At 42.6% G+C, this 26,668-nt stretch overlaps 1 protein-coding gene and 1 long non-coding RNA gene across 5 annotated transcripts; one reads left to right on the plus strand and one right to left on the minus strand.

Annotated features, from left to right (window-relative positions):
* On the plus strand, positions 1-26,411 carry pals2b (protein associated with LIN7 2, MAGUK p55 family member b). 4 transcript variants are annotated; one of them, XM_084920269.1, is made up of 14 exons: positions 1-130; positions 8,085-8,147; positions 11,489-11,742; positions 15,747-15,847; positions 16,375-16,527; positions 18,053-18,205; positions 18,541-18,768; positions 19,573-19,704; positions 19,785-19,881; positions 20,190-20,258; positions 20,351-20,512; positions 20,595-20,797; positions 22,305-22,433; positions 24,322-26,411. In XM_084920269.1, exons 3-14 carry the CDS (start codon positions 11,613-11,615, stop codon positions 24,496-24,498), a joined length of 1,734 nt encoding a protein of 577 aa, XP_084776395.1. In that variant the 5' UTR covers positions 1-130; positions 8,085-8,147; positions 11,489-11,612; the 3' UTR covers positions 24,499-26,411. The 4 variants fall into 4 exon arrangements, with proteins under 4 accessions (XP_084776395.1, XP_084776397.1, XP_084776396.1 ...); XM_084920270.1 differs by lacking the exon at positions 1-130 and adding an exon at positions 155-2,742; XM_084920271.1 differs by lacking the exon at positions 11,489-11,742 and having other exon boundaries at positions 2-130; positions 24,322-26,407.
* On the minus strand, positions 11,533-13,176 carry LOC146362707 (uncharacterized). Its single transcript, XR_014799317.1, has 2 exons — positions 13,024-13,176; positions 11,533-11,935 (listed from the first exon to the last, which is right to left on the minus strand). It is a non-coding gene; the product is annotated as an uncharacterized LOC146362707 (long non-coding RNA).
* Positions 26,412-26,668: the final 257 nt, after the last annotated feature.

Consider the following 26,668-nt stretch of genomic DNA (forward strand, 5'->3'; position numbering starts at 1 on the left):
CGTGTCGGTTTGATTGACGTCGTGTGCTCTGGTAGTCTGCTGCGGGACGGGGACAGACAGCTGAGGGGGGTCTGAATGTCCAACCGGGACGATCGGCGGACTACCGCGAAGTCGCACGCGCCATCCACAGGTAAGTCACTGCTCGTGATCATATCCGAAACGTGGATGTTGGGAATTCATTCATCAACTGGCACTATAAATGGGAGACAAAGACACTTAGCCGTGTGTGTGTTTGAGGTACAGCAGTGGAGTTTGACAGAAGAAGGAGAGGTTCGTCCCCTGTGCCTGTCAGAACAAGCTCCACTCCGACACGTAACAGCTCGCTGTGGGCGCTTACTGTGGACCCGGACGCGTCCTTTCCTCCCCCTTTACTCCTGCCTATCGTGACGAGGAATACATGGGATGGGTTGTAGTCGTAAGTGTGCTTACGCCACAATGGCTCGGATGGGTAACAAAAAAATGGCCGCACGTGTGGCGAGATGGTTGAGCGCACGGTTGTCCGGTCAGCCAAAGCCGCTCAGGCGTTTGGCACAGGATGTGGCACACTTGTTCGAGCGCGCGGATCCGTGCGCCAGATCCGCGCGGTGCCGATTCCAGGAAGATAAGAGGAAAGAGCTGCGGGTTGTTGCGCTGACAGGATGAGAAGGCTGGAACACGCGTACGTCCCAGTGTGACTGACTGCAACATCCACCAGCAAAGGAGGGTGGGCTCAAGGAAAGGACAGAGAGCGAGAAAGATCGATTTTTTACTCTGTCATCAGACCAAATTAAAACTCTTTTATTTCTTTTATTTTCTTGACTAGACAAAAACTTTACCAGCGAGCATCAGAACACCCTGAACTGTGAGCTAAAGCTGAATGAAAACACAGCAGACCCTTGGCTTGGCACAAACTGGCCAACCAGAGGTACAGCTAGACGACTGCATTGATTTTTATTTTCTGTCCTCCACTGGAAATGAATGAGTGCACCATCCCATAATAATCTCCTTACATGATGTCAGAACCACTTTATGCTGCCACTTAATCGAAACATAAAACCAGGGAGACTTCCTTGCTCAGAGGAACACACCACAGGGTCACTTGGCAAGCTTTATAAGCAGTTTAGCATCGTGCACGTGACGGGGGAAGCCCATGCACATACACAACATCATTGTGGATCTGTTGACACAGGCTATGCAGACCCCTGAGAGGAATAGATGTATCTTGTTGCATCTTAACAGGCACTTATGGGTGTTTCTCTGTTCATGTCAATGATCTAATCAGATTTAGTGACTCTCTTAGTGTAAACAAAAGGAGGAAAGGAAGGAGACTGAGTTAGTTAAGTACATCAGAGCAAGTCTGTAGTGGCTGCTGGGGATGTCCTTTAAGACTTCTGAGTCATGATTCAGGATGACCTTTATTGTTCTGCTGAAGTAAGACTTCTCAGCCTGGCTATGCATTTCCCCCTTGTGTCATCTCGGAGTTAAACACATGCCCCCGGTCAGTGAGCCATGCTGGACCCCAAATCCAACCCTCCGAAGCTGCGTCGTTTCTATTAATTATCATGTGTGGGGAGATAGGAGGGAGGGTAGAGAAATAGAGCAATGGACTGGGGAAAGTGGAGTGACTCAGACCTCCCAGCTATGAACAACACATGTATGAGAAAGCTGTTATCTACATAATAATCCCTCCCTGCCCTCCACCAGGCTGCACCTCCCTGTTGTTAACGTGTAACTGACACCATAGTAACTGTTATCATGAGCAAACGGCATCTCTGCGAACACCAAACTAAGCCTCAAGTGCAAAGGAACATTATTTTGAAAAGAACCTTGTGTCAGAATCGCTGCCAGGCAAATGTCTGGCAGTTTTTGCTGCAGCCTATACTGCTGATTCACCAGATTTTATCCATCACAGAGGCCTTAAAGAAGCATGCCACTACAAACCAGCAATAAAACAAGCTGTTTGCCAAAGAAGACGGCCTGGTTTTACATGTCTTTCTTGCTCAAATTGGTAAATAAAAGGTTGAATCTCCTTTACAAACTCCACAAAAACTAAGTGATGAAAATAGGGAAGATGATAGAATAAATATCTAAGATCAACAGCTTCCTCATTTTTTCTTTCTGGAAGCTTATTTGCATTGAGATGATGTAAGGCCATCGTTAGCGCATACCAGATCAAAGTCTCGGTCCATTTCCTGGAGGAGGCTCAGCTAGCAGGATACTGCAGGCTGTAGTTGTAGACAGAGGCTAAATCTGATTGCAGTATTTGGCAAAAAATAATTTTAAAAATCCAAATATGAAATAAGACAAAATCCGTCATTTTCCTATCTCTTCTCCCCTTTTTACCATCCCACACCGCTCATCAGGTTTCTCATCTTTAAACTTTTGCTGTCATTTTTAAGCACTGTTGCATCACCTCTCCCCGCTCCATCCCCTCCCTCTCTCTTCCTTAGCACTAACGATCACTAGCAGGAGGCTGGGAACGCGGAAAGGCTGCAAAGATGCAGGCATGGCCATGTGGCGGGTTAGATTATGTCAGGAGGGTACTCGTTATTAAGATGATGCGCGCTGGGCGCTGAGAGTTTCTGACGAGCTGTGTAATTATATCCTCCCAAGCTGTGAGGCAAAGCGCAGACATCCAACCAGCTGGAACCTCACCAGAGAGGAAATTGAGGTCATTTCTTGGTGATGTGTGGAAATCGCTCCAGTGCAGAAATTTATTGCCTTGAAAATGGTGGTGATTTGAGCATCGGGTGATGAGCAGAGGTAAGCGTGAATCAGCAGAAGGATGGAGCGGTTTGCTCATCGTAGAGGTGGATCGGGAGAAACTGAGGTGGCTTAATCAACTTCCTGCAGCTTCAGTCATAAAGTGATGACTGTTTGGGAAACATGGTTATGGTTAAAAAAAATTAAGCATACACTGATCTGCTAAGATAGCCATCTTACGGGGTCGCAGTGTAATCCTCTTATTGAGCAGCTGGAGCGACCTACATAGGGTTTGTCTGGAGGCAGAAGGTGATGGGTGAGAGGCACGACAGCATGGATGGCTATGTGATTGGAGTTGTTGTATGACTAGCCAGTTATTACACACTCATGTACATTTTCAAATACACACTGTTCTTATGAGTCTGCCACTGCAGCTCAAGGTTAAAGGAAGTTTACAAATTGCCCTGTAACCCTCCTCTGGAACCAGCCAGTGAAGTGACATCTTGACCTGAAGGCAGGACAGAGCTCACTGGCCTCTTTTGTGATTCTCAAGTCACTGAGAGGAACTAAGAGTGACGGTTGCTCTCAGAGCCCAGTTCTCCGCAGAGCCTGGGGCACAGGAGGATACAGAATAGGGGTGGACAGAATATACAAACATCAGCTGAATAGTTCTCACGGGATGGATGCCTTATGGGGCAGGTTCTGAGTGTGCATTTGTGCTTCACAATCCCAAGGGGCGTAGCACTGTTCACCGTAGACTATAAACTTGCAAAATGTGCTCACTCCCACACAGCAGGTCTCGGGTAGAGTGCAGATTTCCTGCTAGCGTGACCAGAACTGGAGGAATTAAAACCACACATCCCGCTGATGTTCGCCTGCGCCTTTAATAGCATGCATATGCACACGCACGCATGTTTACATGAGTGAAGCGGCAGTGATGTTTTGTACAAGAACAAACCCTCTGATCCTCTCCATAATCCCTCTTCCATGAGCCGTCCATCATCTGAGTGCTTGGCAACGGGGAGGAACTTGGAGGGCTCGTTCTTTCATACAGACCAGCCAATGGCAGCCAGGAATGCAAATCACCATTTTCTGTGATTTTCCGTCCTGAGAGTTGGAAAAGAGGATCAGACTGCAGAGGTGTTGAGACATCAGAGGAGTTCTGAGCACAGGACATGCTGAGTGAAAAGGGGAAATTATGCTTCAGCGGGGTTAGCGTGTTGGCTGTCCTTCTACCTGTAGAGAGCGTCTGTTTTTAGATGGGGGTAGTGTCAAAAATAAGTTGTATAACCAGTCTGTGGCCTACTCTTGCTTGTGCTGTTGTTGACCCTAGCTAGCCAAAGAGAAGAGTAAAGTTATAACATACAAAGAGCTGAAGTGCACCACTGGCAGCCACTTTCTGTACTTTTCATGCTGTATTTGTGATTTTTTTTGAATGTTTCTCCCATTTTTATGAACTCTGATGTCACACCCTTCCCTGTTGCAGTCCACTATTCAACCAATCAGCATTCACCCGATGCACAGCATCATCCAACTCAAGCAATGTTTAGTTGGGATTTTGAACAACTGCACAGAAACATGTTTGCATTGCTTAAAACCCCTCGTCATAGGGTCAGTGCAGGCAAATGAAGTCTGGTAATTCATCTTTACCAATTCTGCCAATAAAAGTGGTCAAATATCCAGCCAGAATGAATTCAGAAGCTTGTTGATGGCTACAGAAAGCCTCTTATTGAGGTCCAACTTGCTAAGGAGCATTAAACCAAATATTAATAGTAGTGTATATATATATTCGAGCCTGACTGGATACTTTAGGCCCTGTTTGGATTAGAGAAAAACCAAAATAAATCCAAACATGTGCAGCCAATTCTTCTTGTTTTTGCTTAAAAGTCATTAAAGATGTATTCGTACAAACAATACACCTCATTAAAAAACAGTTTAAAGAAATCATTAAAAGCCTGAATTTATCATGATATTCACGCCCATGATGAGTGTGTGTGAACTTCTGACTCAACATATGCAAACAGACACATTTGTGGAACCATAAATTCAACATAAGACAGATCAACCTGGTCACTGAGGAGCTTTGTGCAGAAAAAATAAGCTAAGCAAATATCCATCAGATTTTTATGGACCTTTAATTACAATTACGTTCCTGTGCTTATAGCTAGACAAGGTTATTTGGTAGGTTCTTGAAAAAGTGAAAGGGCGTTCAGCAACCACTCTTCTCTGTTCTTCCTCTAGACTCTCATGTTTTCTCTCTCCTCCTCTGAACTTCCCAAGACTTGAGAGGCTTTCCCCACAACCTTGTCTAATCTTTAAAGGATTGTTCTTTCTTTTTTTTTCTTCAAGACTCCTAATGTGCCTTTTATCTGGTCCTTATTGTCATGCTCTAAATCTCTCTCCTCCTCGGCTCGTCTGACATTCTCTCACTCCCTTTTACACACTCCTCGAAAGGCCAGATTGTGACCCTTGCTGTTATTTTCTTTCTTCCCATCTAATGGTTTAGTTTTTAGGGGGACAGATATAATATTAATGCAGATAGTGCATTCACTAAGGCACTGTATGGATGTGTATATGAAGTGGTGAGTGCTAAATAACTACCAGTCCAACTAACCATGAAGACTCTACTGCTTTGTGTTTCTACTCTGTGTTGCAGACAATCCTGGAAGTACTGTGAACAGTAGCGCTCGGTCTGCTTTGATCAGCATTATTTCACAACGGCTCCTTTGCATTTTCTTCTGCATAATATTAAACAAATAAAAGGTTTTTATACTGACCAACATATACCAATACTGAAATACCTGGAAAGGTCCGATATCAGCCGAATGATATATCATAGGGCTCTGTTTCTTTGCTCCTCCCTCCTCATTTGGCCCCTTTGATTGGTCCATCTTGGCTCCCTGCCCCTTGATGCGGATGATTAGGCGAGGAACTGCCTGGTGACTTTGCCTCTATTAACATTCTTCCAGGGGATATCTTTCACTTCCAGTGAGCGTGCAGAACCTGATTTTAATCTGTGTTGTATAATGAACTGACCCCTGTACTCTCCCTCTTGTAATAGTAGGTGACCAGTTAGCTCTGGTACGACTGGGTGAAAAAATACTGCGACAGAAATAAGAGATAACTGCTAACAAGTGATGGGTGGAGGTTCCTCTGTGTTGTCATCGCCTTTTTGTTAATTTTCTGTAGTGTGATTTTACAGGAGGGTACTTGTTACCTAGGGAGCGGCTTAAGACCAAGATGTACCTGCGATGTGTGTGTTAGGGGAGTATATAAAAGAAGATTACTTTCTTGATTTGAGAGGTCTTCTAGATCATTTCTCATAATAAGTAAGCAGACATAACTTGCAACTTTTATTAGGCTATTGAAAGCCTTGACTGCTTGAGGTGAGAAAAATAAAGGGAACGTGAAAAAGGCTGAATGCAGTGATCATGCAGCTATCAGTTATATGGAATAACAGCATTTCAAAGCAGGTTTTTCTTCTTTATGCTGGCTTGCATTTTGTAACGGTCCATTTCACAATGGCTCTTAAGGGCAGCGTGAATGTGTTTAACTCTGCCAGACTTTGCAGTTTTATTAGACACAATTAAATATCGTACAGCGGGGCAGGGCATGTTGCTGGAAGGAGCAGTGCTTTCTACCTGCATTCACAGTTTAGACAGAAAAGAAAAAGAAGCGAGGATGTGGTGTTTGAAATGGCTTTTATGTGGCTGATGCAAAAATCCTCTTTGTGTGTGGATAAAGCTAATTCTGACTACTTAGACCTGAAGGTTCATTCTTGACAATGAAAACAGGATAAAACATTTTCCTTCATATATGAAAGTCATCAGCAGACTTAAAACGCCCATGTTCTGAATACCTCATGTGCTTAGAGAGTCCTTCAAAGTAGGTGGGAATGTAGGATATAAGACAAAAACAGGGTTTGTACAATTGTAACAAGTTAATATGGTATGATCAACTTCATTCTTCAACACAGCCTGAACTCTCTTATCCTTTTTGTATTTTCTTTAAGTAGTCTTCAGGAATAGTTCTCCAAGCTTCTTGAAGGACATTCAAAACTCTTTTTTGGATGTTTGGATCTTCTCTGGCTGCTTTTTGTTTTGTTCTATAACAAGATGATCCCACACTGCTTCAATAATGCTATGGTTCACACTTTGCAGAGCTCAATCCACGACTGACAGTGTACCATTGTGTGTTTTTCTATCCACGTATGCTTTTACGGTTTAGGAACATTGTCATGCTGAAACGTAAGCTGTTGCCAATGAGACTCTTTCCAGAAGGTTTGTATGGTGGATCAAAATCTGCCAGTACTTTTCTGTTTCATAATTTGATCAATTTTAGTAATATTCCCAATACTACTGGTTAAAATGCAGCCCAAAACCATGGTAGAGTCTGCACCATGCACCATGTTTTACAGATGGCTGCAGACACTCACTGTTGTGTCTTTCTCTTGACCTGCTTCGTACCTATTGATGAAGGTTTGAACCATAAATTTCCCAATTGGAGTCCCTCCACCATCAGACCTGTTCCCACTGATTTTCAGTCCAGTTCTTGTTTAATTTGGTATACCTCAGCATTTTCTCCACGTTTCCCTTCTTTAAGAATGGCTCCTTGACAGCCATGCTTCCACTGAGACTGTCTTTACTGTATTTTCATCTGTTTCTTAAGGACATGACTTTCAGATACTGTTTATCTTCTTTAAATTGTTTTGTTAGGTCTGCTCCCTTTTCCCCATAGATTCGATTAAAGAAATGTGAGCAAATTATGTGTTTTTGCGACAGGCTACTAGTAACAAAGTCCTCAAAGATACAATTTAAAACTGAGAAATGCACAGCTTTAGTAACACTCCATCTTTTCTGTACAGTTTCTTTCTTAAATATCAACTGTGCTGGATAAACAGTGAAAGAATGACTGTATCTGCATTACAGTGTGCAGCACGCTGAGACAGAAAAATCTGTAATACGACACCTCAGATGCTGGCAAACCTCTGCATGAGACTCAGACAGGTTTGCAAGTCAAAATGAGAAGAGAGGTTTACTGGGTGTGCATACCGCTTCGTCATTACTTTCAGAGAATAGTGGCCATTTCCCACACAATGCCAGCTGATGATGCGGGCATCGCTCAATAGCTAAAGACATTAAATTGTTAGGGATTTCTGTCTAAAGGCATCCCACGAGAGGAAGGGATAACATAGACAGATACAAGTAATAATTCACAGGGAGACCAGAGTTATTGGGTGGGACTGGTAAGCACGACTGTGTATCTGAATTCTCAAGTGAGTTTATGTGAGGAATGATGAAAACTGGCGAGCAGCAAAGCAAACAGGACTGAATATTCATGGCTCATACGGATGATCCTCACAAACTTTCACACATCTCCCACCCCTTCCCCTGTCTTTTCAGGTCTTCACAGTTGACTGATGAGCAGCCAGTAGGACTGGGCTTGGGCTACACCGACTGGCTTAGGTAAACACAACTTTCTCAACCCACCGGAGATGTTGAAATGTGTTTTTTTTCTTGCATGCTGACATGATTTTGTCGGTTCGCTGGGAGACCTGCCAGCCAGAACTGTGTTGGTCCGAAAATCTTTACTTTTAAAGATTTACTTTTGAATAAGCAAGGAAGCAGCTGGTTTTCTTGTAAGTGTGTGTGTGTTTGTGCTTGTGTACCCGTGTGGATTTCACTTTTGACAGCACTTCCTCTGTACTTGAAAGGGCATGCTGATGTTAAACTAAAAGCGTGGGATTAAAGCCTCAGTTTTATATAACCAAACTCTGTATATATTTATTTAGCGTCCCCAAATCTTACCTGACTGTGACTGGCAGAAAGTACAGCTTTTGCATTACTGGCTATTATTAGATGTCATTGTGTTTTCGATAGAATGCACAAAAGCTTCTCTCTCTCTTCGCCTTTTAAAGTACCAGCATGCATTCTTTTATATATACACAAATTTGCTCATTTCTGAATAATAGAACAATTGCTTTAATAATTTATAGCACAGTCTTGCTTTGCTCATTACAGATCTGGCGCTTGTGGATTAGTTGTTTGTTTGTTTTTTAAGTCTGTGCAGTCTTCCCAGGGTGCTTTCTTATGGCACGGTGCTTTAGTTCTTCTCATGCAGCTGCTCTGCCTAAGTTAAATTCTGTGTGAAGTCGGCAGTCGCTGCCTTACTTTCTAAAGACGAGCAATTAGATCGACGTTTTAGAGAAAAAAACCTTGCGTGTGCGATCAGCCGTGTCGAGTGCCTGTAGTTCAGTTGGAGAAATGTGCTGTGACACTGCACTGATGGCCAAAGGGAAAATCTCTTGCTTCCCTCTGCACTCAGAGTCGTTGCCAGTGTGTTGCAGTGCGTCGCTAAAGGCCATTTCAGCCCTTGCCAAGCACAGCTATGTAGCATACTTCAGCCCTGTGGACATGTTTGAACACCAGATATGGCGAAAGAGGGCGAGAGAGATTCTGTAATCCAGTGCTTTCGTGGCAGGATTAAAATCCCGCGTCCTGAGTTGGGGGAGGGGTTGACTGGTATTGCTGAGGATGGGGTGGAGGGAGAGGCGGGGTGGATTAAAGCCTACAGATTTGCTTCTTGCACAGCTGTGACGCTCTGGGAGGAGCCTGATGGGGGGGGGGGGCAGTGGGAGGAGCTTGTTCTAGATTATTCTCATTTTTGCTTCCATGACTTTGGTCTTGATACAGAAATGGAGATTTGAATCTCAGGTTAAATCACAGCATATCCTTCGCGTCTTATAGAGCGCCATGGTTGCACTAATTCAGGGGGTCTCAAGCTGACTGTTGTTTCTTGCATAGCTGTAAAAATTGAAATGTCTGTCATTAGTTAGCCAGTCCAGCACCTGCTCACTCAGTGCTCCTTTACATGGTGACCAAAGCACATCGTCACATGTGTTATACAAGCGCAATTGACCTGCTTGTAGCTGCTTTCTGCAATCCAGTTAAGTACTCTTGATGACAGCAGTGTAGAGTTGGCTAGCTGCAGTACTTTACAGTAGTGTCACTGTTGACATGATATTATAAGTTGTGTGGTTCTTGTGTGGTTGATGCTAATCTTTTACGTAACATCATGCTAGAGCTAAACACATCAGAGCATTCAGCCAATGTTTGCTCCCTGTCATCATAACATCTAAGTCACATTTGTACGCACAATGTATTTATTGTGATTATACTTTTTATGTTATTATTCATAGAGTAATGGCCCATAGGCTGGCCTCCTACAAAAATGGTCTAATTGGACTGTGCTGACATGGTCAGGCAGCTGTTTGTCTCTTTGTTTGTCTCTAAACCAAGTCGTAATCAGATGACAGACTAGGGGAGAACTTCCAAAATATGGAGTCAATAATGTGTTTGGTATCACATCTGCTAATGCTAGCACTGCTTAACCAGCAAGATTCCTCGTGATATTAAATGGAATGCTAATTTTGCCTGATAAAAAAATAGGCTTTAACAAGTACTTACTGAAGAAAAGGAAGAGCCAATACTTTAAAGCAGGGGTAAGCAATGGATTTTTCCAAGGGGCCACATGAGGAACTGGGACTGTTGTTGGGGGCCGCACCACTAAGGTGAACTGAATTCTGGTCAGTTCCTAATTTTATCCCTATATAAGCTTATCAACTGCCCTTTAGTATTCACTTTAAAGCATGTAATTTAAACATGTGAGCTGTACTGAACTTTATGATTATGAGCTTTTATTTAGCTCTTAGCAACTTTATGCTGCATAGCCTCAAAGAGTTCTTAGTAAGTATAGCAACATAACTTGCCTTTTATTTCCAAGAGAGCCTTGCTGTGATGTGTTAAAGTATTCTTTGTGAAATGTTACTTATTATCCTCAATATAAATCAGGACAGACAGGGTCAAACGGTTATTAAGATAATATTTCTGTTAAGAAACAGTCATGCAGCCAGCAGCTTATGCAGATGTACTTAGGCTAAAGGCAGAAACAAGAAAAACTGCAGTCCAAAAAAATGTGCATAATCCTGTCAGCACCTCGAGTCTACTCATTTAATGAGATGTAAGGTGGTGAGAGGCACATTCATTTTAGGGGGGGAAGCAAAAAATTAAAGAGAAAAAGCTCCCGTTGGGCTGAGGAAGAATCAAAGAGTTGGATGACCACTGAGGGAATTCGTGCGAGCACAGTGTGCACAAACTGAGAGTTTCTGGCTTTGAGCAGAATAAGTGTGAATGGGAGCAAGAAGGAGGACAAGAATGGGAATGTAGGGTCAGGCCCTCTTTAGTAGCACTTATGTAAGATTACTTACATAATGACACATTCAACTAGTGTGTGTGAGTGTGTATGCCTTTGTCTAGACAAGAGGGTTAACTTGACTTTGGGTGGGGTCAGGGATACAAGAGGAGGGGTACTCAAGCAGGCCTGGTAAAGGAGGATCGTGGGATTATGTGTGTGTGTGTTTATGTGTGTTATCAAAAGAGGCGGGGGTGGTAGTATGAGAAGGTATTAAAGTCAGAGTACAGGGAGGGAACTAGCAGGCACTGAATGCATGTCCACATCTGTGAGTGCTATCCAGCTTTCTGCCTCTCTCCGTCTCATTTCACGCCTGTCTTTGCAAACTCGTCCAACTCGTCCAACCATCAGCCTCTTTTTCTTTCTCTTTTTTAAAAAATATCTTCCTTCAGCTTTCCTACTTCTCTTCACTCCCCTATCATTCCTCGTCTCTTAATATCCTCTGATATTAATCCCATTCTACTGTCGCTGTCTTTGTGTCTCTTCTCTCATTATTCGCCCTCAATCCCCTCTGTCTCTCTTGCTCCTATCTCCCCTTTCTGCATTTTTTTTGAAGTGTGGAGGGTCAGCAGTGCCAGAAAAGACAAGACAGAAGACATATTGGCAGAGCTACTGGTGGTTTACTCGTGGTTAGCCTTAGCATACTTGTGGCAACAGGGAGGAAGAAGCAGAGCTTGGCGATGGTCACAGCAATGGAGGATTCCTGTCCCAATGGGGCACGGGAAGAGGAGGAGGTGACACCCCTGGGACAGCATGCCGTGGAGGGGCCCCCGGCTGTACGATCCACCCAGGGAGCAGAAACATCTGGAGGTGAGGACAGTAGGAGGAAGATGGGAGCTTTCAAATATTAGGATGAATAGTGGGATATTGTTATCTTTCATTTAAGGTGGAAGGCTTTAGATGTGTAACTCCAGTGGTTTCTTCAGCTTCATGTGGAAAGTCTTTAGAGCGACAGTTCCCAACATTTATATCCCCACAGTTGTGTCAGATTTGCTTGAGTCCCCTGTGATGGATACCAAGAAATGCATTCATGTGAATAAATAAAGCCTTGTCCACACAGGACAGCAGTTTGTTAATGTGTGTTTAATGCAGCTAATGATTGGTCACTACCAGACAGGCTAGGTAACATTAATGTTTTTACTATTCTGTCATACGTCAATCAACGGTATCCTGATTGATTTATCAGTGGGCCGATATCATCATCATTTATAAATGAAGATTTAAAAAAATAACCAAGTAAAGTAACAAATACAGAAACTGTGAGCGACAAGGTTGCGCAGTTTGCCCACGAGAGAGCACTCTGCAACTTTCCTGTTGACAGCACATATTTGAAAACCACAACAACCAGTCTATCGGAGCAGATTCAGGCAGAGGGTAAAAAGTAAATAATAACTGCACACAACAAGTGTTTCATATGTCTGAAAGAAGAAAAACTTTTGCCCGATATATCCAAAAAAAGTTGAATTACAAAAAAAAACAGGTTCTATTTTAAACCAGTGCTAGTTTAGATGAAGAATATGTTTTTATAACTAAGGGGACTGAATTTCAGTAGATAAGACAATTTTTAGCATTAGACATTTTTCCATTTCTAATGCTATTTGAACGTTTATCCAAATCTTTTAGCAGTTATCTGTTACAACCAATAATTTCTCACTCTTTATTAATTCATTTTAGAACTACTTTATTTGACTTTTATTCTGTTCTACTTTGATTAATACATGAATTTGAACCTAAATTAGCCAGTTTTACCTGCAGCTATAAGTTTCAGTGAATTTTTTAAATCCTTTGTCCATTTTAGCTAACATTTAGTTAGCTAACATTTAGCTAGCTAAAACCTGCTAACAATATTTAACACACATCAGTTTATTCAGTTCTTTTTTCAACAGTTTATCAAGTAAAAGCCAACTGATTCAGTCATTTATATTATGTATTACTTTAAGTTAGCATTTCATTTATCATTGATTCTTTCCTAAGCAGTTTAAACATGCTCTCAGTCCTCCCAGTTAGCGCCTTGGTGTTACAGCTGACACAGGATAATCAAGTGTAATTATGTTTAAAGTAGTTTAGGTAAACAGCAGTATTTCAGCCTACCTTTGGGATCCAGTCGAGCGGTTAAGAAGCGCTGCTTTACAGCAGCTTTAGCTGTGAGAGTCCCAGGAACTGCACTGCACTTCTGAAAAAAGAAAAAAACATCCTCAGATATATTTTGTTATGGATGATGTGTCAGTGGAGTTGCTTCTCTGACAGTCATCTCAAAAGCTAAAAAAAATAAATAAATAATGATACCATGTTTAATACAAGTTGCCAGGTTTTTTCTTTCTCCTGGGATTTCATTCCTTTAGAAACAGAGCAGTGATCTCTGCATCAGCATTCAGTGCACATCGTGCTCGTAGGTGTGCATACCGATGCAGTGGTTAGATGTTGCAGACAAAAGTGCCACAGAGGGAGAAATTACAAGGAGGTAAAAGAGAGTGATTCATTATATGTGAATAAATCATCTGGAAAAAAACAACTGTTTGGTGCTGTAATCTCATAGCTTTAACAACTCCTTCAGGCCACAGCGTTTGGATCTCTGTGTCATATTTCAAAAGATTATGTAGACTTTAGTTCATTTCCCAACTTTTACCGGACAGAAGTTTTAACAGGTAATATGCACAGAAGTGTGGACGAGTAAGGGTTCCTGTTGTCGGGGATGCAGTAAGTAGGTAAAGGTCAATGAAGACGACACCGGGATATACAAAAGGTTTCAGCTGTGTGTTATTGTGTGTATGCTTGAGGCTTTCACTCCGGATATGTTCATGTTTTGCAGTAAACATAGCTTTATTTATTGCATACAAGTCAAAAGTTAGTTGTGCCATGGTAGTGTTAAGTTTCCATATTCGTCTTGTCTGTGTGTGTCTGTGTTTGTGTGTAGACGCCTTTTCCCGAAATGACCGTTGCCCTGTGGAAGATCTGTGTGTGGTTCCCCCAGAAGAAATAAATTATTGTGTCCATATGTCCGTACTGAGTCTTAGATTGTGCTGTTGTGCCTTAAATACACAAAGCTTCATTGGTATACAGGTTTGATTGTCTGCAGTGCTGTTTTTAACCTTCTTCCCCCTATTTGTCCTTCTTAAAGAGGATCATAAATATTTAAGGTCTGTTTTGCACCGAGCCTGTTGTTTATGCAGTCTCCCTGCACTCCTGTGGTTATCAGACGCTGTAGAGCTCGAGTTGAACCGTGACTGTTTCAGTGCAGCAAACCAGAGAAAGCAGAATTTAAACAGTGATTAAACTGAGATCTAAATCACAGAGAGGCATTCATTTGGATAGAAATGAGCAACCACAAGGAAACGTGTGTTACACAAGAGATGCTACTTTTTTCGGTAATATTTTACAACTCTCCCACATGGTGTGATGTTGCAATTTATCTTGGTTAAAATGTGTTCCAAACTTTTAATGCTTGTGCCTCTTTTACATAAGGAAAAGCTGATTAAACATTTTTAAAGTGCACGTCAGCAGAGCTGCGCTGTGGTCAAGTGGTAAAGGGTCATATCGCATTTGTATAAATGTCCTGAGCGGCTCCTCAGTCCAATACGACTTCGATTCCTTTCTTTCTCTATTTTTCATCTTTTTGTTACTGTTTCTTTTAAATAAAAGCTTAATGTCCAATATTTTTTAATAGGTATACATGCCAGATTGCAAAACCTACCAAAAATATAATATATAGACGTCAGCATTTCATAATCTGTATTTTCAAAGCAGCGATTTGGTATGGGGCACTTTATTCTAAAGAGGGGGCTGAAGTCATAGACTATAGCTTGACTTGATGACATGGAACATGTCTCAGGGTTTAAGAGTAATAATGGGTTAGTGAGGAAAAACGCAGAGTGAAATCATAGAGTGAATCAACTGTATACAAGTGCTGACCGGACATAGTTATTACCCACATAGGTGTAAAATGACACACATGCACACATACATTTCCAGGGATTTAAATGGCTAAAATGTGCTTAGATTGGCTTTAAGACACTGGCATTAGGGCGTTCAGCTAGCTGATACCTACAGTCCACACCTATCCCTGTCTCTGTTTATGTTAACAGCATAGAGGCTGACTGCATCTGAATCCAGGAGCCTTTAGTTGAATGTTTAGGGCCTTGAGGGAATCTGGAAAAAAAAGCACTTTGAAGCTTTAAAGTTAAGCTTTTTTAAAGTGAATATACACAACTGTGCACACTCTGAGCAGACCAGGCTTAATATTCTGGGGTGCTTGTCTGTGTATACAAAGTATGTGTATCCAAAAGTCTCCCAGAGAACAATACATGGTGTCTGTCGGCCAAATCAGCTCTTGACTGACAGCGCTGACTCAGGGTAAGACTGGCTGCCTTGACTCATAGACCATTTGCCAGCTGTGTTGTGACATTTGGGTGAAAGCTGGCCCAGACAATACTTACTGTAACATGTTTCAAGCCCAGCTCGTGACTTTTGGGCCACATCTGGCACACACTGCACTTACCATATTGGACCATCTTATGCTGTCTAGGCCACATATCATTTTCAGTGCTGTAATTAGTACCAAAAGCATCCCAGATTAGATCCCGATGTTATCCTGGCTGTGGAGTTTAAACTGAGTGAAAGCATGCCCGTTCACTGCATCTGAAACATTTGGGTCTTCTTTTGCACTGGAGTGTGAGCAGATCTCTTTTTGCTGTTGCTTTGCCTTCAATGGTGTCATGGATGTTTACACTCTGAATGACTTTCAGGCCTGGCTAACTCGGCTTTTCTCTCTCTGTCTCTGTTTCTCTGGATCTTTGTGTCTCGTCCCATCCGTCCAGCCATGCAGCAGGTGTTGGATAATGTGGGTGAGCTGCCCACCTCTGCCGGAGCCAAAGACATCGACCTGCTCTTCCTGCGCGGCATCATGGAAAGTCCCATTGTACGCTCCTTGGCTAAGGTAGCACACACACATAGCTCAGGGCAAGCAGCAGTGAGCAGACACACCACTAGCCAGCTTCAAACCTCACATGTTGCTCCCAGCAGTGCTTTGCTTGCTCTGGCTGAGGCGCTGAAGTACAGTAAGGCTTTGATTAACACACAGTGCTATGTGCATCAGACCTAATGCATAATGACTGTAAGAAAATTGTGCAGCTTTGCATTTCTGTGCCTTTTTTATTGATAGTGCATGCACCTACGAACACGCCTTCACTGCTGTTTGAAGTCTAGTGTGCAGTGAGTTCAGTTTAATCACAGCTGTAGCTCCTCCAGACAGGGTCTTGTCATGTTGTGCTTTTTCAAATGCTCCCTGTAGAGCATCATATCATATCGACAATCACGGCTACTGAGCAAGTCTCACTTTCTGTCATTCAGTCTTTGCACATCCAAATAAATACCAACAAAACCAGGAAGGTTATGAAAGGCAACCGCCATCTTTCCACTTTTCCTGAGCTTCTTTGTCTCACCCAGGCTCAAGAGCAGCTGGAGGAAGTGAAGCTGGAAGCGGTGCAGGACAATAACGTCGAGCTGGTGACAGAGATCCTGGGCGACATCAACAACCTCAAGGTTAAAGACGACAGCGCGGCTGAGTTGTCTCGAATCCTCCAGGAGCCGCACTTCCAGGTGAGCCAGAGCAAGAGCGAGCACAGTTAGATACACTAGAACAGACGCCGTTAACACAAGCACTGATTATTAACTTAGCTTGTGAGGTAATATGTGGCAACACAAAACACTATGATAAACCAGATGCTGTTTTACAGCACTGTACTTATAATGTTATGTCATAATCAATACATAAATTCTGGTGTTGCTGCTCTCTGTTGGCAGCAATAAAACTTTCACTGTCTCTTAAAAGCAAAGCGAATATTGACTCTGAATCTGGGAACAGTGTCTCCCTGTGGGCCTCATGAGGAATAAGACTTGTGTTTTATCTAAAGCGCTCTTGTTTATTGTATCCTATCATATTGGTTTTGGCTTTGCTGACTCTTCTGCGTCATTGCTAAATGTCCTGTTATGGCCTCTCTCTATTCTATATTTCTTCATTTAGCTGTTATATATTGACCCTCCATACGTTTGTTGAGTGGCACATTGTATGTTTTCATCCTCTTTTCTATTTCTACATCAACATTCATTTCTTGATGCTCCCTGAGAAAAAGTGGTTAGCTTGAAAAGAATACAGCTTTTTAAATGCAATCATTTCATATAATTATTGAATTTATATATTTCCAAGTGATGCACACTTTTTTCCACCTTATTCTACTTTTTTATTAGCAGTAGTTGTTGTAATGTTACTGCACGTTTGTGAAATGGGGACTGCTTTTCATCTGAACAGTATGTCGTACTCTAAATGTTTCAACACTAGCTACAGTGGCACAGATCAGATGTTTTGGAGCCTGCGCTCATGCATCAGTAGAACACTAACCTCTGTGCCTGAACTTAGCAGGGGCTTTATGCAGGCAGGGCCAATAGGAGGTAGATTTCTGAGCCGAGCGAAGCCCCTGCACCAATCAGAGCTCTTTGTGCCTTTAGCTGAAAGATAAGACTCTGTTGACCTACTGAGCGATAGAGATACGGAGGGCGGATGGGGGAAAGCAGGCTAGGTGGGAAAAGGAAAACAGATATTACATCACAAACTGAGTGTTTGATTTTACAGACTTTTCGTATTCTTCACCAGTGAGCGGTTGGTGGTGATTTGGAACCAGTAATATCTGGGGAAAAAGCAACTTGAATGAAAGCTGTTGGAGGGATACTCACGAATCAGACATTAAGTGATTAGATTTGGGTGGTTATCCATATTTGGGATTTTATCCATTAGATGATTGCTTTTTAAGCCGCACCTAAATTATTAATATGCTGGTTGGCTGTTTGGAGGTATAACTGCACCGTTTCACTGTTATAACGTCTGCCAACAGAGCTTTTCTATTCACTTGAAATATCAAGTCACAGTTTTGTTAATATTACTGTGAGGAAGACTAAATTTCCACTGTGGTCACAAGTGACATTTACAATAAAACTACTGAGGGAATGGAACTCAGTAATGTATCGACTTTTCTTTTGTGAAAGTGTGATTGTGCTTCTTCCTCTACAATAAGATGTAGTTAAGCCTTAGCACTCTCCTACCCTCTCCTTTTTTTTCCCTTTCTCTCAGTCTCTTTTAGAGGCTCATGACATGGTAGCCTCAAAATGCTACGAAGCCCCGCCTCCGACTGAGACAGCCAATGACGCAGCGGTGAACAGCGCTCTTATGCAGGCCGATGCCGTGCGCATGATTGGCATTCGAAAGAAGGCCGGGGAGCCACTGGTGAGAGGAGACTGCACGCTGACTGAATGTGTTTGCATGATTGTGCCACATTATTTGTTTGATAATTCAATTTCAAATGCTCCAAAAACTGCCAACACTACAAACATGGTCAATAGGTTACTAAAATTAACAGGGGTGAGGCTTAGCAGAAACCCCAAGAATCAGACGACCCCCCCCCTTGCCCACGAGCCAGCACCTGGTGACAGTGGGAAGAAAAAACTCCCTTTTAAGAGGAAGAAACCTCTGGCAGAGGCTCCAGGCGCAGGGAGGGGGTGAGTGTGAGTGCGCAGGAATCAGAGGTAATAAAACATCCCTCTCCCTCTTCTTCCTCTCAGGGTGTGACATTTCGTGTGGAGAAAGACGACTTGGTGATCGCGAGAATCCTTCACGGAGGCATGATTGACAGACAGGGTCTGCTCCACGTGGGCGACATCATTAAGGAAGTAAACGGGAAAGACGTTGGCAATAATCCCACTGAGCTCCAGGAGATGCTCAAAGACTGCAGTGGAGGGATCACCTTGAAAATACTCCCAAGCTACAGAGACGCTCCTGCTCCTCCACAGGTGAGCACGTACAAGAGCAGGCACGCACTCTCCTGCTTATGTAACCGGTGACAGATGTTGGGTGGTGGCACCATCCTGACGATATGTCCTACGGCCTTCCCACAATCCCTCGCGCAGGAATTTGAACTCTGGGAGTCCTATTAATAACACTCCAGATGCTATCTAGGTCACACTAGCAGTTTCTGTGTCATGCACGCACTCCAAATACACGCACATGTGTTTGGAGTAATTTCATGCTCTCTGACATGCAGAGTACAGTAGTGTGTGACGCTGTTGTACAGTTCCCCTCAGACACGCTCCGGTTATGTCTTCTGTGTAAAAAAACACACACACACACACACACACACACACATATATATATATATATATATACCTTGAATCTTGGAACACATAAACCTGGAAATGCTTATAAACTGAATGAAGGGCAGTAAAAGTGAATGAGACGTAATGCAAAATCACTTCCTGCTCTGTGGCTCAGAGCGCGCTGCACAGTATATTTCACTGGCTTGTTTTATTGCTTCCTCTGGCTGCTTGTTTAATCTAATGCTCTGGCCAAAGCACTTACCCTTTCTAGCAAAAGCCCATGCAGCGTGTTGACGCAGCATGAAGAGCTGTGTCGGCTGCGGCTGTGGGAAACGGGCCATAATGGGTGTGAAAGAGCTGCCGTCACCATGCCGACGTGTGAGAAGCCATGCTGAGTTAAAGCTGCTTTGTCTTTCTTGTTGTTTTGTGAACGCCCATCTTCCTCTTGAATCCTAATTTAAGCGCTTCAGGAGCTCACACCTGTGCCTCTGTTCCTCACAGGTGTATGTCCGGCCATACTTTGACTATGATCCCGCCAATGACAGCTTGATCCCTTGTCGGGAGGCAGGTATGGCCTTCAAAAAAGGTGATATTCTTCAGATTGTAAACAGAGAAGATCCCAACTGGTGGCAGGTGAGCCTTCCTTCACAGACTGTCTTTGACTGAACTTTAAACTTTCAATTTTCTAAATTTAACTTTGAACTGATCCCCAGGCATGTCACGTAGTGGGTGGTGCCACGGGTCTGATCCCCAGTCAGTTCTTGGAGGAGAAGAGGAAAGCTTTTGTTCCCAGAGACTTGGATGGATCAGGTGAGTACCCTACCTGTACTTCTTGGCAGTGATGCCAGACCTTTGTGTAAACACTCTGTGAAAGATTCCTGAGCTAAAACTCACCCAAGTTCTTAATGTCTCTCTTAAGCCAAGGCTGTTTTTGAAGGGATGGAGTGGCCTGTGAACTGGTTTACTGCCAGACCTCTATATCTTCTAAAGCTTTTAGCTGATTGATGGCAAAAAAAAAGAAAAAAATCATGGGTAGTTAGTATTTTCAGTGTATGCCTGCCCCCATCTGGGGAAATGCTGTAACAGCAAAGATATAAATGTGCATATTTGTCTTGCAGGAATTCTTTGCGGCACCTTGGCTGGAAAAAAGAAGAAGAAGATGATGTATCTAACAGCCAAGAACGCAGGTCAGAATATTCTTCGTGGTCTAGATGTTTGGTTAATGTCTTCATTGTCTTTCTCTACAAGTGGCTAACAGCTTTGAAATGTTTTTGAACAGAGTTCGATAGACACGAACTGCAGATCTACGAGGAAGTGGCAAAGGTTCCTGCTTTCCAGAGGAAGACGCTGGTTCTGATAGGTGCCCAAGGAGTGGGCCGACGCAGCCTCAAGAACCGATTGATGGTCCTCCATCCCACGCGTTTTGGCACTACTATACCATGTACGCCACACTCGTTTCTAACCGCTTTTCTCAAATTTTGCTACAACAGTGCAACATTTACCTGATTCGTGTCTTCTGTCAGACACCTCACGGAGACCCCGTGATGAGGAGCTAGGCGGCAACTCCTACCACTTTACCTCAAGGACAGAGATGGAGGCTGATGTGAAGGCCGGCCGCTTCCTGGAGCACGGCGAGTACGACGGCAACCTGTACGGCACAAAGATTGATAGCATTCACGAGGTGGTCGCAATGGGACGCACCTGCATCCTGGATGTCAACCCGCAGGTATGAGAGGGGTCCAAAGCGAGCGAATGTCAGGCAGGGTTATTTTCATGCAGTGAAGGGTGGCTTTGACGTGCAGCATTTACTCACTGTGTTTGACCTTCAGTGAGAACATTGGAGAGTTTTGTTAGGTGAAGTTTGGACCAGCGGGACTGTTTGTTTCAGTTGAGTTTGCATTGTTTCAGAAAGTTTACTTTCAGTTGAGTTTTTATTAGTTCCACTTTTAGATTTAGTCTTTTTAATTAATCTAATATTGGTGGATGTTTGTCAGGGGAAAAGTTCAGAAATTACATCATATATCAGAGTCATGTAGACTTGCCAAGTCTTAGCGCACCAAAGCCTCATCAGACAGTGTGGTTTTCAACTGCAATTTCAGATCTACTTTTAAACTATAATAACCTTGTGTTAAAGGATTTGAAAAAATATGCTACTCAAAAGCACTTAAAGGAACACATTAATCAGTATAGCAGTATAGCATCAAGTCAATTAAACTTCTATGATATCGATCTGATCAGTTAAGTAGCAGAGGCGGTATTTAATGTTTCTTGATTGTTTTTTCACTAGTTTTCCATTTAGCTAAGGCCCGTGTCACTACTGATATTATGAGGTGATACTTGGGCCCCATAGAGGTTGGACAAAAGGTCTAACTCCTCCAAGATGGCACATCAACTCATGCCACTACCAGAAGGTTTGCTGTGTCTCCCAGCATTGTCTCAAAAGCATGGAGGAGATTCAAGCAGTCGGGCAGTTACTCTAGGAGAGCTGGTGAGGCCCGAGGAAGGTCCTTAACCCGTCAACCATTAGTCAGTAGGATCGGTATCAGCCCCTTTGTGCAAGAAGGATGAGCACTGCTGAAGCTACAAAATTACCTGCAGTAGGACACTGATGTGACTATGTTTGACCATACAATCAGAAACAGACTTCATGAGGATGGTCTAAAGACGCCTAAGCGTCTTGTGGTCTCTATATTCACTGCCCCGCACCATGGAGTCTGATTGGCGTTACCTGTAGAATACCAGAATTGGCAGGTCCACCACTGCCATTAGTTATCAGGATGAAATCCTTGGACCCATTGCCAGACCCTAGGCTGATGCGGTGGGTCCTGGGTTCCTCCTGGTGCACGAGAATGCCCGGCCTCGTGTGCAAAGAGTATGTAGGCAGTTCCTGGAAGAGAAGAACTCTGGGATATTATATAGATGGGCCTCCATCTATCCAACTTCCCCAGGGCCAGTTCCCTGTTCCAGATCTGGGAGGAGACCCCCAAGGACACCAGCCAGTCTGTCATAAAAAGCATGCCCCAACATTGTAAGGCATGCATACAAACTATTGCTGCAATGAAATTTTGCCAAAATGTGTCATTTTTTTCACTTTGATTTGTGGGGTGTCTTTGAATTCAGACCTCTGTAGGTTGACAATTATTATTTGAAATAATGTGGCATCCTTTCATTCCTAACACATTACCTGGTCCATGTAAGTATAGTATAATGAAAACATCTGTGTCTCTCTTCAGGCTCTGAAGGTACTGAAAACAGCAGAGTTCATGCCTTATGTGGTGTTCATCGGAGCACCAGATTTTGATACTCTTAAGGCCATGCACAAAGCTGTGGTGGATGCAGGCCTCACAACTAAGCAGCTCACGGTAGGTTAACAACACCCATGCGTAACAATGGGATGAAATAAACACACACAAACAACCGTGCTCTCTCTCTCACACACACGCATACATACTGATATGCTTACATTATCTGTCACTGTTTTTTGACATTTGAGCCCTCACTTACATATCATGGGGATAACTGTGCAATATTTTATGTCGACTGTAGTCAATCACAAAAACTATGACTGATTCACTGAGATAAAAGACACACTAAAGACATTTGAAAAAAAGGGTCTGGTGGTAACTGGTGGCCTGAAGGGAATAAGTTTGCCTCTCATTGTTTAAGATTTTGTTCTCCCCCTGGTTTTATTAATGCTTTTAACACTTTTAAGGTTAAATCACCCTCATATGCTTTCTATGTGGGCCTTACTAAAAATAGACTGAGGGACAGGGTGGCTAAATATAAGTATGCCGATTTGAATGACCCTGTGGCCAAAACACTGCCTGGAAGCAGATCGTGTTACTTGCTGGTCAAACAAAATACTTCTAAAAGTACCTTAAATTACATACAGTCGTGGTGAAAATAAAGTACACCATCTATCATCTCTATCATTGTACTTATCAGAACAAAAAAATCTGAGATGAACAACAGCATACAACATATTATGCTATGTTCTTAAAGCCAAAATGCAGAAACGTCATGTTAAAAGTGACATAAACCCCTTGATTTAGTAGAAGCCACTTTAGCAGCAATAACTTGAAGTATGACTTCAGTAGTCTCGCACATCGTTGAGGAGGAATTTTGCTCTACTCTTCTTTACGACGTTGTTTGAACTCATTTGTTCTCGGAAGCTCCCACCAAACCATTTGAATCAATCTGAGGTCTAACATTTTGACTGGCCCATTGCAGCAACTTGGTTCTTTTCTTTTTCAGTCATTCTGTTGTCGATTTGCTGCTTTGTTTGGGATCATTGTCCTGTTGCATGACCCAGGTTTTAGCTGTTGGACAGATAGCTTTATATGTGGCTCTAGTAGAGTTTGGTATACAGAGGAGTTCATGGTCAACTCTATGACTGCAAGCTGCTCGTTTCCTCTGGCTGCATATCATCACGCCTCAAACACAGTGCTTGGCAGTTCATATGAAAGTGTTTGTGCTGATATGCTGCGTTTGGTTGCTGTGTGTTATGGCCAAACGTCTCCACGTTGTTTTCATCTGTCCAAAGGACATTTTTCCAGATGTTTTGTGGTTTGTTCAGATGCAACTTTTTAAACTTAAGCATTGCTGCCATTTTCTTTTTAGAGAGGAAAGCATTTCTCCTGGAAACCCTTCTAAACAAGTTCGTTTTTTTCCTAATTGAATCATCATGAACTTTCACATTTATCGTGCTGAGGCTTGTAACCGGTCTGACCTTGAGGTGAATGTGTTTGGAAGTTCATTCCTGGGAAGACTGGCAACTGTCATGAATGCTTTCCACTCAAATGCTCCAGACCAGCAAGCTGGCAAAGGTTCTGCCTTTATGGAGGTCCTTACATTTGTTGATCATCAGTTAATCAGGCGATTTTTGAATTGATTGACAGCACCTGGCCTCTTTTAGCAGCGCCATATCAGCTGCACATTGCTGCTAATATGGAAGAAGTAAGGGTGTAGTTTTTGTCTTTGTCGTACTGTTTCTGCATTTTTGGCTTAGTTTTTGTCAGACACAGTCTGTTGTGTTATATTTTGTTCTTCTGTTCTTGAAAGACCAGGTTATTTTTTACTGTGACCTGAAAGGTAAAACCTTAGAACTGACAGAGGGTCTACTTTCTTTTTACCATGACTATAAATATCCATACACTCATAATTTGTCCACTGTTATGTGCTGGACACTGACACTCATGCATACAACTTGGATTTATCCCCAGAACTGACTCGTCCTTCATGTTTCTGCAGGATGTGGATCTGAGGAAAACGGTGGATGAGAGCGCCCGCATCCAGAGGGCTTACTGCCACTACTTTGACCTGACCATCATTAACGACAACCTGGATAAGGCCTTCGAGACGTTACAGGCAGCCGTGGACAAACTGTGCAGTGAACCCCAGTGGGTCCCAGTGAACTGGGTATACTGAGGACTAGCACCACTCGTTACACTGTCCAGTCTACGTGGGCCTCAGTGACCCACCAACATGTATGCGTGTATGTGTGTGCGTGTGCTTGTGATCACAAAGGCCAAAGAAGACGAAGGGCAGAGATACTACTGCAAGTAATCAATGAAATCTCATCGCTCTTTCTCCTCTCGGGCCTGCAACTTTTTTCTACTCGAAACTCAAAGGGAAAGAGTGCTTATTTATTTTATAACTTTTTATGAAAGATCTTTCTATTCAGTGTGGGATTACGGTGAGAATGAAACAAACCAACCATGAGAAAAAAGAAAAAAAGTCTTGTCACGTGCTCGGGCCATACTTTTTTGCATTAATTTATTGTTGTAGTGTCGCTTTGTAGTCGTTTTCCTTCATTTTTAAATACTTCTATCAGTCTTCCCTCGCTGACACGGAGGATTCACGGTCGCCACCCGAACTCCAAAACAAAGACGAGGACAAGGCGATCGATGACAAGAACTTGAAACCGTCATTGTCCAAGAAATCTCGCGGTGTGGCACATGTTGAACATCATTGCTCTGTTTTCTTTTCACCTTCATTTACTTGAATCCTTAATGTTATTTTTTAATGTCGTCGGCCCAAAAATCCTCAATCGGTTTTCTCCATGAGCGAGGGGCTAAAAAGCTCATCCGGTATGTAAAAGAAAAACAATGTTATGACGTACTTTTTAAAAGATCAAACACCATGTCTGTTCATTTTCTCTAGTTTTATTTTGTTTTTGCTATTTTTTAATCAGCGTGATGATTAGTAGAGTGTAGCATTCAATCGTTTGCTTCTATCGTCTGTTTGTCTGCAGTATGAGTGTCACAGTGTCATTGGCCATCATCTTTACCTGCTACAATGTGTTAATGTTTTATTTTTTGTGAATGTGGCTCGAACCCACTCGCTCCTTAATGATCCTCATCTTCAGTGTCGCGGTTATGCCAAAGTCCTTGTGATCATGCTCTGAATCAAATATTAAATTCACAGTTCTTAAATCAGATATAGAATTGAGGAAAAACCTGAAATCTGTCCTGGACTTCGTGACTTCAGGATAAAATGAGTATTAAATCACTTTAGGTGGATATTCGTTGCAATGTACAGTAAATAACATTTCAAAATGCTGAGGGTATTCTGTGACAGCCCTGCTGCCTGTTCAAGTGTTTCCACATCAACCTCATGTCTTCTTTTTACATTTTTATCAGCAAAGTTGTGATGAATAAAATTTGATAAACCTCATAAACTAGTTTCTTGTTAAATTATGTGTGCAACATTTCCATTTATACCTCGTAAGATTCATTTCCGTCAAATCCAGACACACAAAAACAAAATATCAGACCTCAGTACTTTAAAAAAAAAAACTGCATTCAAGCAAAGTCATTGTGTCTAAAAACAACATGTAAACGTATTTGTGTTAGTAACCTCATACACAGCGGATGCTTTATTAAGTACACCTCTTCTTCAAATGTTTATTGCAAATGTCTAATCAGCCAATCAACTCAGTGCGTTTAGGTGCATAGACATGGGCACGTTGATTTGCTGAAGAGAATGATCAGACTCCTAGCTGATAGGAATGCAACAGTAACTCAAAAAACCACTTATTCCAATGAAGGTGTGCAGAAGAGCATCTCTGAATGCAGTACGCTGAAACTTGAAGCAGATGGGCTACAGCAGCAGAAGACCACACCAGGTGCCACTCATGTCAGCTCAGAACAGGAAACTGGGGTTACAATTCTCACAGGATCATCAAAATTGGACAACAGACAACTGGAAACATTTCTTCTGCAACATTCAGATAGTAGGACCAGAAAAAACACGAATGCATGAATCCATCCTGCATCTCAACGGTTCAGACTGTTGGTGTAATGGTGTGGAGGATATGTTGTTGGCACAGTTTGGGCTCAGATATGAGTCTATGTACATTTCTGGCCTTAGCTACTGTATAGTGGATCTTTTGGAATGAGGAGTTTCATTAATTTACTGTTACTATTAGAAAGTATAAAAAATAGGAAAAAATGCCCTGCAAAGTAATTATGACCTATAAATTTGTACTTAATAAATGACAAGCTATTATAAGTTTTTAAGAAACGGTTTGTTTTCTGCAATTTGTCGTTTGACACAAACAGGAAGAGGAGCAGCAGCGCCCCCTCTGTGTAAGTGA

This window comes from Perissodus microlepis, chromosome 22 (assembly GCF_051167445.1).
Source record: "Perissodus microlepis isolate ML-2025 ecotype Zambia chromosome 22, ASM5116744v1, whole genome shotgun sequence".
NCBI classification, from domain to species: Eukaryota; Metazoa; Chordata; class Actinopteri; order Cichliformes; family Cichlidae; genus Perissodus; species Perissodus microlepis.

Coding starts and splice junctions, on each gene's coding strand:
- pals2b (XM_084920269.1), top strand. CDS start 11,613: ATGGTCACAGCAATGGAGGATTCCTGTCCCAATGGGGCACGGGAAGAG. Junction 18,206..18,540: donor AGAAGGCCGGGGAGCCACTG/GTGAGAGGAGAC, acceptor TCTTCCTCTCAG/GGTGTGACATTTCGTGTGGA. Junction 20,798..22,304: donor TCCTGGATGTCAACCCGCAG/GTATGAGAGGGG, acceptor GTCTCTCTTCAG/GCTCTGAAGGTACTGAAAAC.